General features: G+C 40.0%; 2 protein-coding genes across 2 annotated transcripts; both read right to left on the bottom strand.

Annotated features, from left to right (window-relative positions):
- Positions 1-204: 204 nt before the first annotated feature.
- LOC116180306 (general odorant-binding protein 57c) lies at positions 205-727 on the bottom strand. Its single transcript, XM_031500221.1, has 2 exons — positions 644-727; positions 205-598 (listed from the first exon to the last, which is right to left on the bottom strand). The coding sequence occupies exons 1-2, from the start codon at positions 689-691 to the stop codon at positions 245-247; spliced, it is 402 nt and encodes a 133-aa protein (XP_031356081.1). The 5' UTR covers positions 692-727; the 3' UTR covers positions 205-244.
- Positions 728-851: 124 nt separating this feature from the next.
- On the bottom strand, positions 852-1,591 carry LOC116181498. Its single transcript, XM_031501878.1, has 2 exons — positions 1,294-1,591; positions 852-1,247 (listed from the first exon to the last, which is right to left on the bottom strand). Exons 1-2 carry the CDS (start codon positions 1,351-1,353, stop codon positions 894-896), a joined length of 414 nt encoding a protein of 137 aa, XP_031357738.1. The 5' UTR covers positions 1,354-1,591; the 3' UTR covers positions 852-893.
- Between the last annotated feature and the right edge of the window lie 12,468 nt (positions 1,592-14,059).

Raw genomic sequence — 14,059 nt, forward strand, 5'->3', positions numbered from 1 at the left:
TGAAATTGAAAGTGGAACCACCAAAACTGCCGAGTCCCCCGTGCGTTTTAAACCAATAGAAAATCACCGCTATGGTAACAACATAAAGCGCTATGCGTGTAATTTCGTTACTGTATATATAGGGTGTGTTGGTTTAACCGATACTTTTCCATTTGATCCACCGATAATGACAGCTTTGCTGACGAAACGCGTCCAATTAATAAGAACGGTTAAAGATGTTTATTTTACTACAATCATTAACAAACTAATAATGCGAAAAAACAACCTCCAACGTGCAAATTCCCAATTGATACGACTTCTTACAAACATCTAAAATTCGCTCGGCGGAAGTCGAGCAATCAAGGAGAGCATTGCGATCGACATCAGGGTTTAACGTCACTATCTTGTCGATATTTAAGGTTCCGTCGGGTTTAATCAGATTCGTTTTTATTTGCACACACCTTACGAAGCACATGAAGCACGAGTCGTTAAAGAACTCGAGGTCGTTGAACCATCGATTGACCAGGGCCCAGTCCACCCCCGTTGAACAGACGCACTCTGTTACAACGGGTGAGAGTAGCTCGATCCTTTTTTGTGCCTTGCACACTTCGTCGCATATCTAAAACGAGAACTCAAAACATTTTCGAAAATATTCAAAATTTACCTCATGGCCATTAGCATTTGTGACGACCAGAAGATGAATTAGCCACATCGTGACTGCGCAAAGATCTAACACATCTGTCGAGACTTGAGGCATACCGTCGATAAGTAGAACGTGCCTGCCTGACTGCTTCAGATAGTTCTTCAAGGTCCAAGTTTGGAGTGTACCTGCACTGAGTAGATTACCAAGTAGTTCAAAGAAACCCTTATTTTTCCAGTTATATATTTATTTATAAACTCAAGTTAATAACAAATTAATGGTGTCCAAATATAACATCAAGCGCGCAAATTGACATTTGATACGCTCTTTTACACTTGTCCAAAATGTGCTCTACAGACAAGGAGCATTCCCAGAGAGCATCTCGATCGGCATCAGGAAACGTCATTAACACGCTGTCGACGTTTAGGGTACCGTCGGGAAAAGCCGTGTAGGTCTTAAGCTGTACACATCGTACGAAGCACATGAAGCATGCATCGGTGAAGAAATCGCGGTCGTACAGATATCGATAAACTAGAGTCCAATCCACCCCCGTGGCGCAGACGCACTCGGATATGGTGGGTGACACAAAGGCGACTCTTTTTTGTGTCAAGCACTCTTCGTCGCATGCCTGAAACGAATATTTGGAATGTTGTTGCAAATTCGTTTACATTTACCTCCAGACGGACGGCATTTGTCGCCCCGAGAAGATTGAAGAGGAGTACAATCCAGAACATGACTGTTCAACGGTCCCCAGCATCTGTGAGTTGAAAGGCGGCCAAGCGATGGAGTCGAGGGCTAATCGTCACGTCCGGTGATTAGAGGAACGTGTTGAAACAACATTTCGTAATTGCTTTTCCTTAGAAACGTGCTTGTATTTCATCAGTGGAACAGCAGCCTCTTCATATCTACTGTGAAACATTCGAAGCATGCCTCCGAAATGTTGCGATAACTGGACATTTTTTGATATTCTTATCCTTCCAAACCAAAACCAAATTAAAACAAGTATAAATTATAAATTATGCACAACTCTTGTGCAGATAAAGCGAATTTATTGAACCGAAATAGCTTTTGTTTTGACATTACCAATGGATATATTACTTGCAAACGTCTCAATCGCCCTTTGTGAGTACCCTCTTCCGACAATCTTGAGGTATAAGGGAGTATACCCGATAACGGTAAGAGGTTGAGTAGGAGGGCTATGGTTGGTAGAAACTAATTCCTTTCGTTGAGACCTTTCATTAGAGTACCATGAAGGATAAAACGCGTTCCACTCCTCTCCCCCCCTCTCTTCCCTTCACCCTGTACTTTGATAAGAAGACAGAAAGAAGGGCGGTACTTAGTAGAAAACTGTTCCTTTCGTTGAGACCTTTAATTAGAATACAATGAGAGAGAAAATTAATTTTTAACCCCCCCCCCATGCGGTAGAAGTGGGTCCGGACGGACGGACGGACAAAACGCAAACAATAGCACATTTATTTAAATTCTTAAACAATGCGCTAAAAATTAAAAAAAAAATCCCCTGATTCAATAATGATCATCACAAAAATTCCCAATGGGTAAAATGCTTTCGAACAAAACTCGCATCGGTAATAGAGGCACAAGTAACAAATAAAACAAAAAAAAATTACCTTTAATGCAGTGATTGCCGACGTAGGAAGGGACCTCTGTTCCGGTGTTCAATCCGAAATACAAAAAAAAAAGCACAGCCAAACTACTTCATTATGCAATTTACAGTTCCCGTTAACTCAAGATGTTTCCTCGCTTCGTACCAATAAATAAGTAAATAAATAAATAATTAAATAAATTTAAAATAAGTGTTGTATAGATCTCGATGATGGCATGGTGTTGTAGCCAAGAGTGACTAGTCCCAAGTTACCTCCTAAAGAAATGATGCGTATGTAAGTCGCATCGTCATAATATACACTCAAACAAAACAGAAATCCTTTTTAAACCCCCACCACCAATAACAAAAACAAATCTCCGGGCGTACTCTCAACAAAAGGCAAGGATTGCCGTGTGATAATCCACCCTTATGGTTAGGCAACACACCTTAACATCCGAAACAAAAATATGATATGCTCTGTATATAAGATGCTGAATACTAGGGGATTTTGGTAACGAAGCTCGGGGAGAATGAGGAAGATGGCGACAAGGTCGACGGAAGGCATCACGCTTTCCCGTTTTTTTTGTACTTAATTATTTTGGTGGTGGTGTTTTGAAGGTGTATCTACAGGTAGTAACCATTTTATTCTTTCTTGTACTAGCTATTTAATCATTGAATTTCTTGCCACAATTTGATATTATTTACATTTTGATGATTTATCATAAACTACGATATCTTGTTTTATTAAGTATTTATTTTTGTATTCACGAGGAGTTGATCATCAGTGCGATGTTGCTCTGCTCGATTGATCCGTAACTATTCCGTAAGGCAAGTAAGTACCTAATACAGTTTGATTGTTCGCTGTATCTGTTACTTTCTGATTCGTGGCGCGCTTCAGTTCTTGTGCGCTAGCTAAACGAAGGGGAGCTCTCTTATTTAATGTATCGATGTTTGTGTGTGTGCGAGTGGTTCAACCTGTCTCCCTGGAGTAGGTACCTCATGCAGTTCGATCTTTCGCTGTATCTGTTGCTTACTCGTCTCGTGCGGATTGCAGTTCTTAGCATCTTAGCAATACGAGAAGGGGCCCTCTCATTAACATTTCCACTATTTAAAATATGTTCTGCTTGAGCGATAATCGATTTTCACATGCATACTTGCTATTTGCCATTGGCACTCTCACATGTACTTTTCGTGTTAAGTTAAACTATGTTAACGGAAGGCTGGAGCCATTTACATGTATGCTATGTACATGCAACTTATTATTTTACGAGTTGTGTGTGTTATCTCAATTGATCGTACAGGTATTTTGATGTGTTTTTGTACCGAATTGATGTATCATGTTTCCCACTGCATTTATGATGTCTTGTGCATTTTGTTTTTATGAACTTGTTTGCATTAGATTTGATTATCTGTTTTTTATCATAGAATTTGAGATGTTTTACTTATGTGTATTTTCTCTTGCATTTTATTGCTGTAGGTGATTTATTTCATGTATTTGTGTAGCCTATGCCAGGGTTTTAGTCCCGTATAAGGTTTCCCTGGCATGGTCTTGTTGTGTGCGTAATATACTATTTATTTGTTCTTGTCTTTTCTTACGCACAAAGGTTCCGTCTTTTATTTAATTCCCTTCTCGATTATGTCACGCGTTCCAACACATACAAGAACGGATTACACAACGTAGGAATTCATTCGTGCTACCCATATCGAGCCGACTGCCATCCAAATTCAAAAGTGCCGCGAAACGTCCATCGTTTCAACTTGAAAGATATAGGTGGCTCTGCTTGTAGTTTTTCCCCAGAGTTGCCAACGGTAAGTATAGGGTAAGTCAACGTATTCAGTGTCGGCTTGATAGACCCCTAGGAACATTACAACCGCCTTCCCAGTTTGGTACTCGTCTCCGAATTTCAAGTTCTCTTCAACTAGGATGTGAAATCTGTTAGATGTACAATGGACGATGTGACTTTGAAGTTCTCGTACTCTATAGCAGTTCATGTAAGAAAAGCGTTGGACGTCGAAATCGTCATTAATGTTATAGTTACAGCTTAACTCTTTTCTCTTTTGTGAGATTTCACTTACGTCAGAGGCGGAAAAGGTGAAGCTAGGGCTGTAGAAAATTAATTTGATGGAAATGTTTACCTTCATACAAGTTGCTGACGAAATCACTGAGAAACCCTCTGGCGCGGGTCCTTAATTAACTTTTTCCTTTTCAGGGTTATCTAAATTCCCTTTCCCTTTCGGCTGTAGACTCATTTTTTTTAAGTAGATGGAACCATTTCTAATTGTTCGATCCCAATCTTACAACCCCTTCGTTTTCGAAAGGTGGCACCCCATCAGGCGCGTCCCCAGGTGGCGAATAGGGGAACGGCCTAAGCGATTGAGCTAAGTGACGCATAGTTTAATGCTAGGAATGAGGATGCTTGTTGCTTATGAAACGGTGACTGGTAGCAACCAGAGACAGCATCGCGGACCAGCTACCTCGCCCATCTGTCGTATCGTCACCAAGGGCTTGCTCGGGAATTATTAACATACATCCAATCAATAAGTTCAATTTAAAGCCTCCAAAATGAGAAAAAAAGTTTAACTCGACCCACACCAACGTACTCGCAAAACAATCAAGCGAACGAAAGTAAGTTACTGTGCGCATTTTCAATTCGACCCAAGGACGCACTAACAGAAATTCGAGACCACGAAATACAGTACGATTTGGAGATCCAGTGGTTCTCGAACAAAAATTACAGTGATACTCAACCAATAATAATTTAAATAAAAAAAATGAAACTATTACAGCGTCTACATCCTTCCATTATCATTTAATTTTTTAGCACATACTTCTCTGTATCTGTTTTTGTATTCGTTCTCCATATCTCACGTCTTCTTTATTGCCGTTTCCTCTTCACGTCTTCGTGTTTGTGGCTTTGGCTCCGCCAATTCTTTTTCGAATCTTTTGACCCTTTGACCCCGCGCCTTTGTTTTAACGCTTTCGTCTTCACATCACGTTTTTGACTTGGCATCTTTGTCTTCGCGTCTTGGGCGTCGCCTTTTCGTCCTCGCCTAAATTTTAGGTTTTTTTTAGCGCACTTTCCTAAAGGGGAGTTGCAATGATAGTCATATTTTTCACTGTTTGCTTCCGTTTTCGACTTTACATTCGACTCTTGCAGTCTTCAACTCAGTGTCCCCCCCCCCCTGCTTTTTCGTTTTTTGTAAACTTTGTCATTTTTTTAAACGCAATTTGCTCCGGTTTCAACGTCATATTCCTCTTCGTCCGTGGGTCATTTCCCCTTCCCCTTTGAATCTACTTCTTTGCGTCTTCATCACCGTCCTCGCACCTTTTTTTCCGCAACACTTCTTCTCCGTCTTCAAATGTGCGTATTGACGATTTAGTCTTCGTATTTTCGCCTGCGTTAATTTCTTTTATTTTCCAAAAGATCTGTTAGTTACATTTGTCTTCGTCTTCCTCTTCGCTAAGGAACCTACGTCTTTTTGTCTTTGTATTCGAGTCTCCGTGTTCGCCGGTTCATCTTCGCGTGTTCTTGGTATACTTGTCTTCACCTAAACGGCTTTGTCCTTGTCGACTTTTTATTCTTTTTAAAGCAGTTTCATAGATAATTACTCAGTTAGATTTATTTGTCCGTATTCATATCCGTTTTTTACTTCGTCTTCCTCTTTCTCTTGGGGGCTTTTCACATTGGTGTCTTTGTCTACGCATTTTTTTTCGAATCTTCTTCTTAGCGTCTTCCTCGTGAGTCGTGATCTTCGCGTCTTTGTCCTCACGTGTGCGGTTCCTCAATCGTCTTCATCTTCAGGTTTGTATTAGCGTCGTCTTCATATGCACGTCATCGTCTAATTACGATTTTTAGTATTCGAGTAACCCGTTGGGTCAAACGTAAATTTTTGTCTCACACATCTTGTGGCCATGCTGTAAATACCCCTCGATTTTTGTTGTTTGTTTGTATTTGGTTGCAGATATGAGCTCGGAAGTGCTGCGGCTAGAGTAAGTTTTCTTCTACGCCGTGAGCTAACGTTTGTGCACAATGGCTTTCGAAACGACCAAATTGTAATTCATGTATCTTTCATAGTCATTTGCAATTATATCTACGTTATAATCACTTCCTAAATTGATTTTGAATTTAAACTTCAATACTGAGTAGATAGGTACATAAACATGTGTACTTCAAGTGAATACCGCTATTGTTTATGTGCTACCTTCTCAAATTCCCTCATTCTCTTAGCTATACCAAGACCAGAACAAGAATCTCTTAGTCTGTCTTGTTCTCCCTCAGTAAGTTTTTTTCTCTTCTTACTTTAACTTATTTTAAGATGAAGCCTATCTGGTTTACTATACGTTCTTTGGATTGATTTTGGCCATTAACCACCTCTACTCATCTCTACTTTGCCTGAACATACCGTGCACGTAACAACAAGACAAATTAAATTAGTACAAAACACATCGAACATATATCTACGATCAGTAGGTATAAAAACAACTCGTAAAATGATAAATTGCATGTGCATAAAGAACATCAAAATGGATTCTGGCATCGTATACCATTAATTTCACACGAAAATGTGCAGGAAATAATGAAAGCAGTACGTATACAAGTTCAAGTAGATTATCACATAAACAAACCCGCATACTAAAGAGAGGAAAAGGGGTCCTTGGCTTTTATTGTTTACGCACCGTCCCGTAGCAGACACGAGATTAGAAAGAATCAGATACAGCGAAGAATCGGAATTGTATTAGGTACCTCCCATACGGTATACATTCGACATTGGTCTTAAAATTATCACTTTTACGCGGAAATTTAATCACAGACCTATTTTAAGGTCTATCGAGCCGAAGGCACGCAAAACTTGCACCTTTGAACCAGTGCCGAGCGAGCCGAAGGCAAGTTCGCCACAAACCTACGCAGAATAATGGTCTGATGGGGTAAGTCAAATATACTATGCCTGCACTGGTTTCAAAGTTATCGATTAAACGGGGAAATTTAATCGCAGGCCTATTTTGATAACGATTGAGCCATAGGCAAGCAAAACTTATACCTGAGTTGATTTTAAGCAAGGAACATTTTATGGTTTTTGTAATATTTTGGAAAAATCTGATTAATATCTGATTTAGAACAAAACCAATGACACTTCTCCACACCAATATTTAATGTTCTTTAAGGTGGCGTTGACAATTTTTTATTCCGACGTTTCGTCTTTGCCAAACCATCGTCACCTTCACCTATTTAAATAGGGCTCTGATACTTCCATATCATATTCTTATAGCCATTTTTCAGTCTGAATCCAATGATTTTTTGGTTTATTTTCCTATCACGGACCTGTACAAAGGTTTTTTTTACTTGCCATTGCGATGCCTCTGGACGCATAATTAATTATCTAACGCAGTAACGAAAAACTTCTTCCTAGGGGTCAAATTGAATAATGGCCCTTCGGCACGTTGCATTAATAACAGGAAGCTTACGATCTCCAATCATCTACGAATATAATAACGGGCCCTCGTCGATAAAATATCGAGTACAACAGCTACTTCTTTTGTTTCTGGCATTTTTCCCTCGCAAAGCCGTTACTGACCGGCTCTCACGGGCTTAACGCCCTTCTCCATCCTCTTCGATAACCAGTTAGGCGCGCATACCTAAAAATAATCTATACATGCGTTTAAAATTCCATGAATACATTTTTGTGAGAGACGTCAATTTTTGTCGAAAAACTCGAGGGCGCCCGCATCGTAATTACGCAAGCGAGCCCTAATTACACCCCGAAATTCGACGGCGGCGGCTAACAGATACGCGAGCTTAAAATATTTTTTGTTAGTTTTAGAGGCTACTTAAAATATTTGTCCATAATCTAATCTGGCCTAATACCTGTTGGTCAGTTGGTCAGTCAACTGAAAAGGGCGCGGGCAAGGGTTAACCGTGGGACTATAAAATCGTTCCGCTTCTATTTCCATCTCATTATAATTAAGGTGAAGGTGGTGAAGTGGTTCTAGTTTCAAACAATGTTTAGCTACAGTAGATTTATCGTAAGTTTGCTTTACCTTTCTTCGTTCGTTGATTAATGCCGCGTCATTTACGGCGATTGAAATGCAACCTGTCAATTTTGTTGTTCTCTCGAGTACCTTCACTAATGAAATTTGGTTAGCACCATCGCCAATGGGAACGGTTTTTTTTAATTTTATTTGATTGAATTCCGAACAAATAACTAATTGTATTATAGCGCCTTATTTGTACGGTCATTGACAAAAGTAATGATCGCCTCTGCAGTATTAATAAGCAACTAACATGCCTATCACATTCCGCTCCGTCGGTTTCTTCCCGGTAGAGATACTTTAATTTGTTGGTCCATATCTACAAGTTGCACAATATATTCAAATATTGGTTGCAGGATTTACCTATTCGACGATCATTATTTTTGTCAATGACTGTATATTGTCGCGGCCACGGTTAACAATTTTGCACTACTGCAGGAATTTTGGTACAATTGCCGTCCTTTGCACACCACATGTATTAACTGAGTCAACTCCTCAAAATCTGGGCTTATTATAAGTCCATATCGGTCTCGTTCGATAAACATTGAAAAGCTTTTGCAACTAGCAGAGCTTTTACAAATTGACAATCGACATCCCCTTGTACCCCTTCTGTGTTGATTTGCGCACAAGCACTCAATTCTTATAACAATCACCCCACAAGAGAGCTTTTCTTGCATATTTAACATCTATCTTGCTTAATTGGCTCCGAATAGTACAAAAGTTGATTATTATGTGATACAGCACACACATTGGTCCCATTGATGTTCATGGTTTCCCTGGAGTTTTTGTCTTTGGTCCTAGGAGAATATATTTTCATAAATAGATACTCTATTGACACCCTTTGGCAAAAATTTTTATACAATTATTTTTATTTGCATTTCTTCCCCTCTTTAATTAGTCTCTTCATCCATTTCTCTCCTCTTCTCCACTCGTCCAGTATTTTTGAACGGTAGCTGTATTTAAATTTTTTCGAAATTTCGTTGTAAAGTTAGAAATTTTGGAACTTCTAGTAGGAGAACATTTTGAGCATTGCATAATATCATACAAAATTTTGCGGAGTATCGAAATTTAGTGGGTTGAATTGCTTTTGCTGTGTGGAAATTAAAGGAATAAGTTTGTTAACCGTAATGGAAATGAAGCTCATCTTGGTTGCTTTGTTTAATTTGAATGGAGCATTATTTCTTAATGGGTTTTGGATCCTTCGAGAGCAGAGACGTCTGGCATTTATGTCATAGGTACTAGCGGAGCCGGTGAACTCGTCCATATCCAACGTAATACTAGGAGTCCCTGGGGGACGGATTGTTTGTAAGAAAAGCAAGAGCTTGGCTGTGAGTTCCACATCTCCCAAGTGCCCATAGTACTTCCACCTCAAATTTAGAAAGAGACCATCCAACATAACACTAGAGTCTCTGGGGGTATGGAATCTTCGATGGTCTTTTGAAGAAAACTTTATACCCCCTTTAAGACAATTCGAGCTCTTTGTGAGAACCTTGAAACGGAACAGTTTGAGTTTGGAAACATCAGAAAGTTGTAGTAATGCTATTGTTTGGAACCTAATGTCCAAAATGTATTCTGGGTACTATGGAAGATGCCATAAGGTTCTGAAGATCTTCACATCGTTAAAGAACTTGCATTCACCTTTTAAATCTATTCTGGGTCCCTTTTGTTTTTTTTAGGTCTATATAGGCCCTTCACTAGGATTAACGTCCGAAGTCCGAAGGTTTTGATAGGTGTAGGGAACTGAACATTGAATCACCGATTTATTTCTCAATATATACAGGGTGTTTTTTTTAAGATAGACCATACGACAATGTAAACGCGTTGAGTTATTTGAAATGGGCCATAGGTAAATTTGCATTGCATCAATAATTGTTTCAGTCATAGCTTCGTCGCGAATCATCTGCCACAGTACTGTAGAAATTGTTTCTAAATCAACAAATTTATTTAAATCACATATAAACTTTCTATAGCCCATTTTAAAAAAAAACACCCTGTATATTGAAAAATATATAGGGCGGTTTAAGCATTTGGGGTAAGTACCAATCTTCAAATCGCTATATCTTCGTTGTTTAACGTGCGATCTCGTCCAAATTTGGTATTATGAGGTTTATGTACTCGGGGTATCCCCCCCCCCCCTTCTAGGCTTCCTTTTTCATTTCGAAATTTTGATCCATCGGTTGGATTAGGTGTAGACCTTTCTCACGCGACCCGTTTATCGTCTATGGTGGAAGGGTGGGATTTGAACGGTCCGCGACTGCGGCTCCGGCGCACGTCGTCAGGCGTCGCCAAAATGCGAATCTTTTACGGAACTGAAAGTCGTAGGAAGTCGTCGGAAAGGTCTCGGCGACTCGCTTAAGATACGTTATAGGTTTAGTGAGGCCTCGGTTTATCAGCCGGGGTGGTCGATTCAGATCGAAAAAATTTCGAAACGTTGCCAATAAGTACCGAGCCCGTAGGTCGAATAAATTCCCGCCCAGGTCAGAAAAGGTGTTTCTTCGCGATCTTTTCACGTTTTACGGCATGTATATATATACCTGCCCGTATATGACAAACTTTTTCTACTTGTCGCGATCCGTTTATTGTCCGTAATGGAAGGGTAGGATTTGAACGGCGAACGGCGCGCGTCGCCCGGCGTCGCCAAAATGCGAATCTCGGCAATGGAAAATCGTAGGAACACGTGAGAGGTATCGTCGGAAAGGTCTTGGCGATGCGGTTAGTATGTTAGGTTAAGTTTAGGGTAGGTCCAAGATCAGGTGTAGGTTTATCTGACCTAACAGCGCATCTTGAACAAACCCATCCGCGGTTTCAACCTAACCTAACCTAACTGCAGTACGATTTTCTGCGCTTGCATCTTATTTACTTTTATTACAAAGACCTACCATAGAAATTTGGATTCAATTGCCCGATAAATATGAAAGTTGCGTTTTGCGCATGTGCAGTACGATTTTTTACGCATGCATGTGGGATCAATAATTAAAATTTCGTACAAGTTGCTCCATACACAAAAAAGTTACGTTTTGAGCATGCGCATAGGCTATTGGAGGGGTGCGGGGTTACATGTAACCTGAATGTACATTGCCATTTAGTTTTACGCGTGTATCGTTGTACCGTTGACACATTGCTCGGCTTCGCCTCGCACGTTAAAACATACACAGAAGATACGTTTCGGGCTTCGGCGTCTGCGCCGCCTCGCCTCGCGCATTTATTCAAATCGCCGTCAGTTCTAGATCGCGACCGAGCAATATAAGGAGCCAACATAAAAAACGGCACGGTTCTATCCCTCGTCGTTTCCGAATAAACGAAAAAAATTCTTTCTATAAGCAGTATGAGAGGTGCGACCCGAAGCCTCGGAAGCACAATCGATCTACGAGGCCAACGTACAAAACCATAACTCGATACGCCCCCCTGTTCTCTCGCTACGGCGGAGGGGGATGAGGTGGGTGCAAGCTCAAATCGTCGTTGATTTTAGAACGCAACTGATCGATATAGCGATCGAACTTAACAAAGGGTATCGTTCTAACCCTCGTCATTTCCGAATAAACGTCAAAATAAGAGAAAAGTGCAATTTATGAGCAATTTGGGGGGTGGGAGAGGGCGCGATTCGACGTCACTGAAGCGCAGTCGAACTGCGATGCCAAGTCACAAAATCGCAACTCGATACGTCCACCCGTTCGCCGGCTACGGGCACTTAAATTTATTTATTTATTTATTTATTTATTTATTTATTTATTTATTTATTTATTTATTTATTTATTTATTTATTTATTTATTTATTTATTTATTTATTTATTATTTATTTATTTATTTATTTATTTATTTATTTATTATCCCTCTCTTGTTCTGGGCCCTCAACAGGCATGCGCCCAATTACAGAGTGACCCGCATAATGAAATTGACCTATTCGCGGGGGGGGGGGGGGGCGAGGTTGGCACACAGGTCTTTGAAAGCCCCGCGAGCGCCAGCATCCGATTGCCTTCTCGAAACGCATTTTTTTCGACCTCCCCTAAAGTGAATAGCTTCTCATGAAAAAATTACAGATGGCGTGATCCCACGTGTACTCGAGATGAAGAAAGTTTAATTAAATTCTCCGGTCGATAAAAATTTTTTATAGGCGTAGAGAAATTAACACTGAATTACTTCTTGTTTCATGGGGAATGTTTTATACCCCCTAGACACATTCAACCCTAAGGTCTCTCGTAATAGCTTTCTACAAAGGACCATCAAATCTTGCTTTCCCGTCAAAGATTCCGTACCCCCAGAGAATTCTAGTGTTACGTTGGATAGTCCCTTTACAAAAATTATAGTGCAAGTACTATGGGCCCTGTACGTTTTAGGTAAGAATGTAGAAACGGGGTATCTGGGGGTATGGAATACCCCCAGTCAAGCATCCGGAAATGTTGACAGGTAAAAAAAAGAACATTGAATCTCTCATTTCTTCTGAGTGGTATTCCATACCCTCCCCAGACCCATCGCAGTTACATTATCTTTGAAAACATTCAGCCCTGACGTACCTTTTGTAGTAGATTTCTACAAAGGACATTCGAATCTTACTTTCCTGAAGAAAGATCCATACCCCAGACACTCCTAGTGCTACGTTGGATGGTCTCTTTCCAATATTATAGTGGAAGTGCCATGGGAACTATACGTTTTGGGAAGGAATGTAGAACCGGAAGGTATGGAATACTCCCCAGCCTCAAGGTTGTTTTATTGGAAAGGTTGTCTGGTAACTCTAAACCAATAGAATGCTTGCATTTTGAAGGCGGGAAAACGTAATTCAGAATTCACATTTAAAATTGCTCATAGGTTACAATGCTAATAAAAGGGGTAAAAAATTTAGTTTTTGCAGTATATTTTTGGATTTATATGGGTATATCAGGGTGACAATTTGAAAACTTACCACCCCCCATATCTTAGTAAATAAACGAGATATTTAAAAAAATCAAAATCCGTTTCGGTAATTCGGAGGGGAATCACAATTACATAGTTGGCGACGCACCCCCTTCAACCCCCTGCGCCCCAGCCACCCCAACTTTTAAATCTTAAATAGTGACCCCCATGTGTGATACGTCGTTGGAAAGCTCTGAAAAAATGCTTTCCAACCATACCAAATAGCATTACATTTAGGTTAGTAATTATCGTGCAAATCAAAAAGTAAACTAATATGATACATTTGAAATCTGTCGTATTTAAAACGCAACCGGCGAACATAGACGAACTAAGACAGAGAATAATTCAAGAATGTCGAAATATTGCAAAACCAACATTGGAAAGGTTCGACAAGAGTTTGAGAATAGATTATAACTGGCGATCAAAAATGAGTTGCTGTCGAGTCGGCTTTGGAAGTTCAAGTTAAATACGATTTTTCATGTTTATTTTTTGATTTGCACGATAATTACTAACCTAAATGTAATGCTATTTGGTATGGTTGGAAAGCATTTTTTCAGAGCTTTCCAACGACGTATCACACATGGGGGGTCACTATTTAAGATTTAAAAGTTGGGATGGCTGGGGCGCAGGGGGTTGGAGGGGGTGCGTCGCCAACTATGTCATTGTGATTCCCCCTCCGAATTACCGAAACGGATTTTCATTTTTTTTAATATCTCGTTTATTTACTAAGATATGGGGGGTGGTAAGTTTTCAAATTGTCACCCTGTATATTATATTTAATAATACTAAATTAACCATGAATGGCAGAGTGCGGATGTCGCATCGTTTACATATTAACATTGCTAAAATAGTTATTTACATACAGGGTGATTCCTATAGTACCTGCCACCGTTTGGGAGCGTATAGGGGGTGCCTAGGGGAG

The sequence above is a fragment of the Photinus pyralis genome, unplaced genomic scaffold (assembly GCF_008802855.1).
Source record: "Photinus pyralis isolate 1611_PpyrPB1 unplaced genomic scaffold, Ppyr1.3 Ppyr1.4_LG9, whole genome shotgun sequence".
Lineage (NCBI taxonomy): Eukaryota > Metazoa > Arthropoda > Insecta > Coleoptera > Lampyridae > Photinus > Photinus pyralis.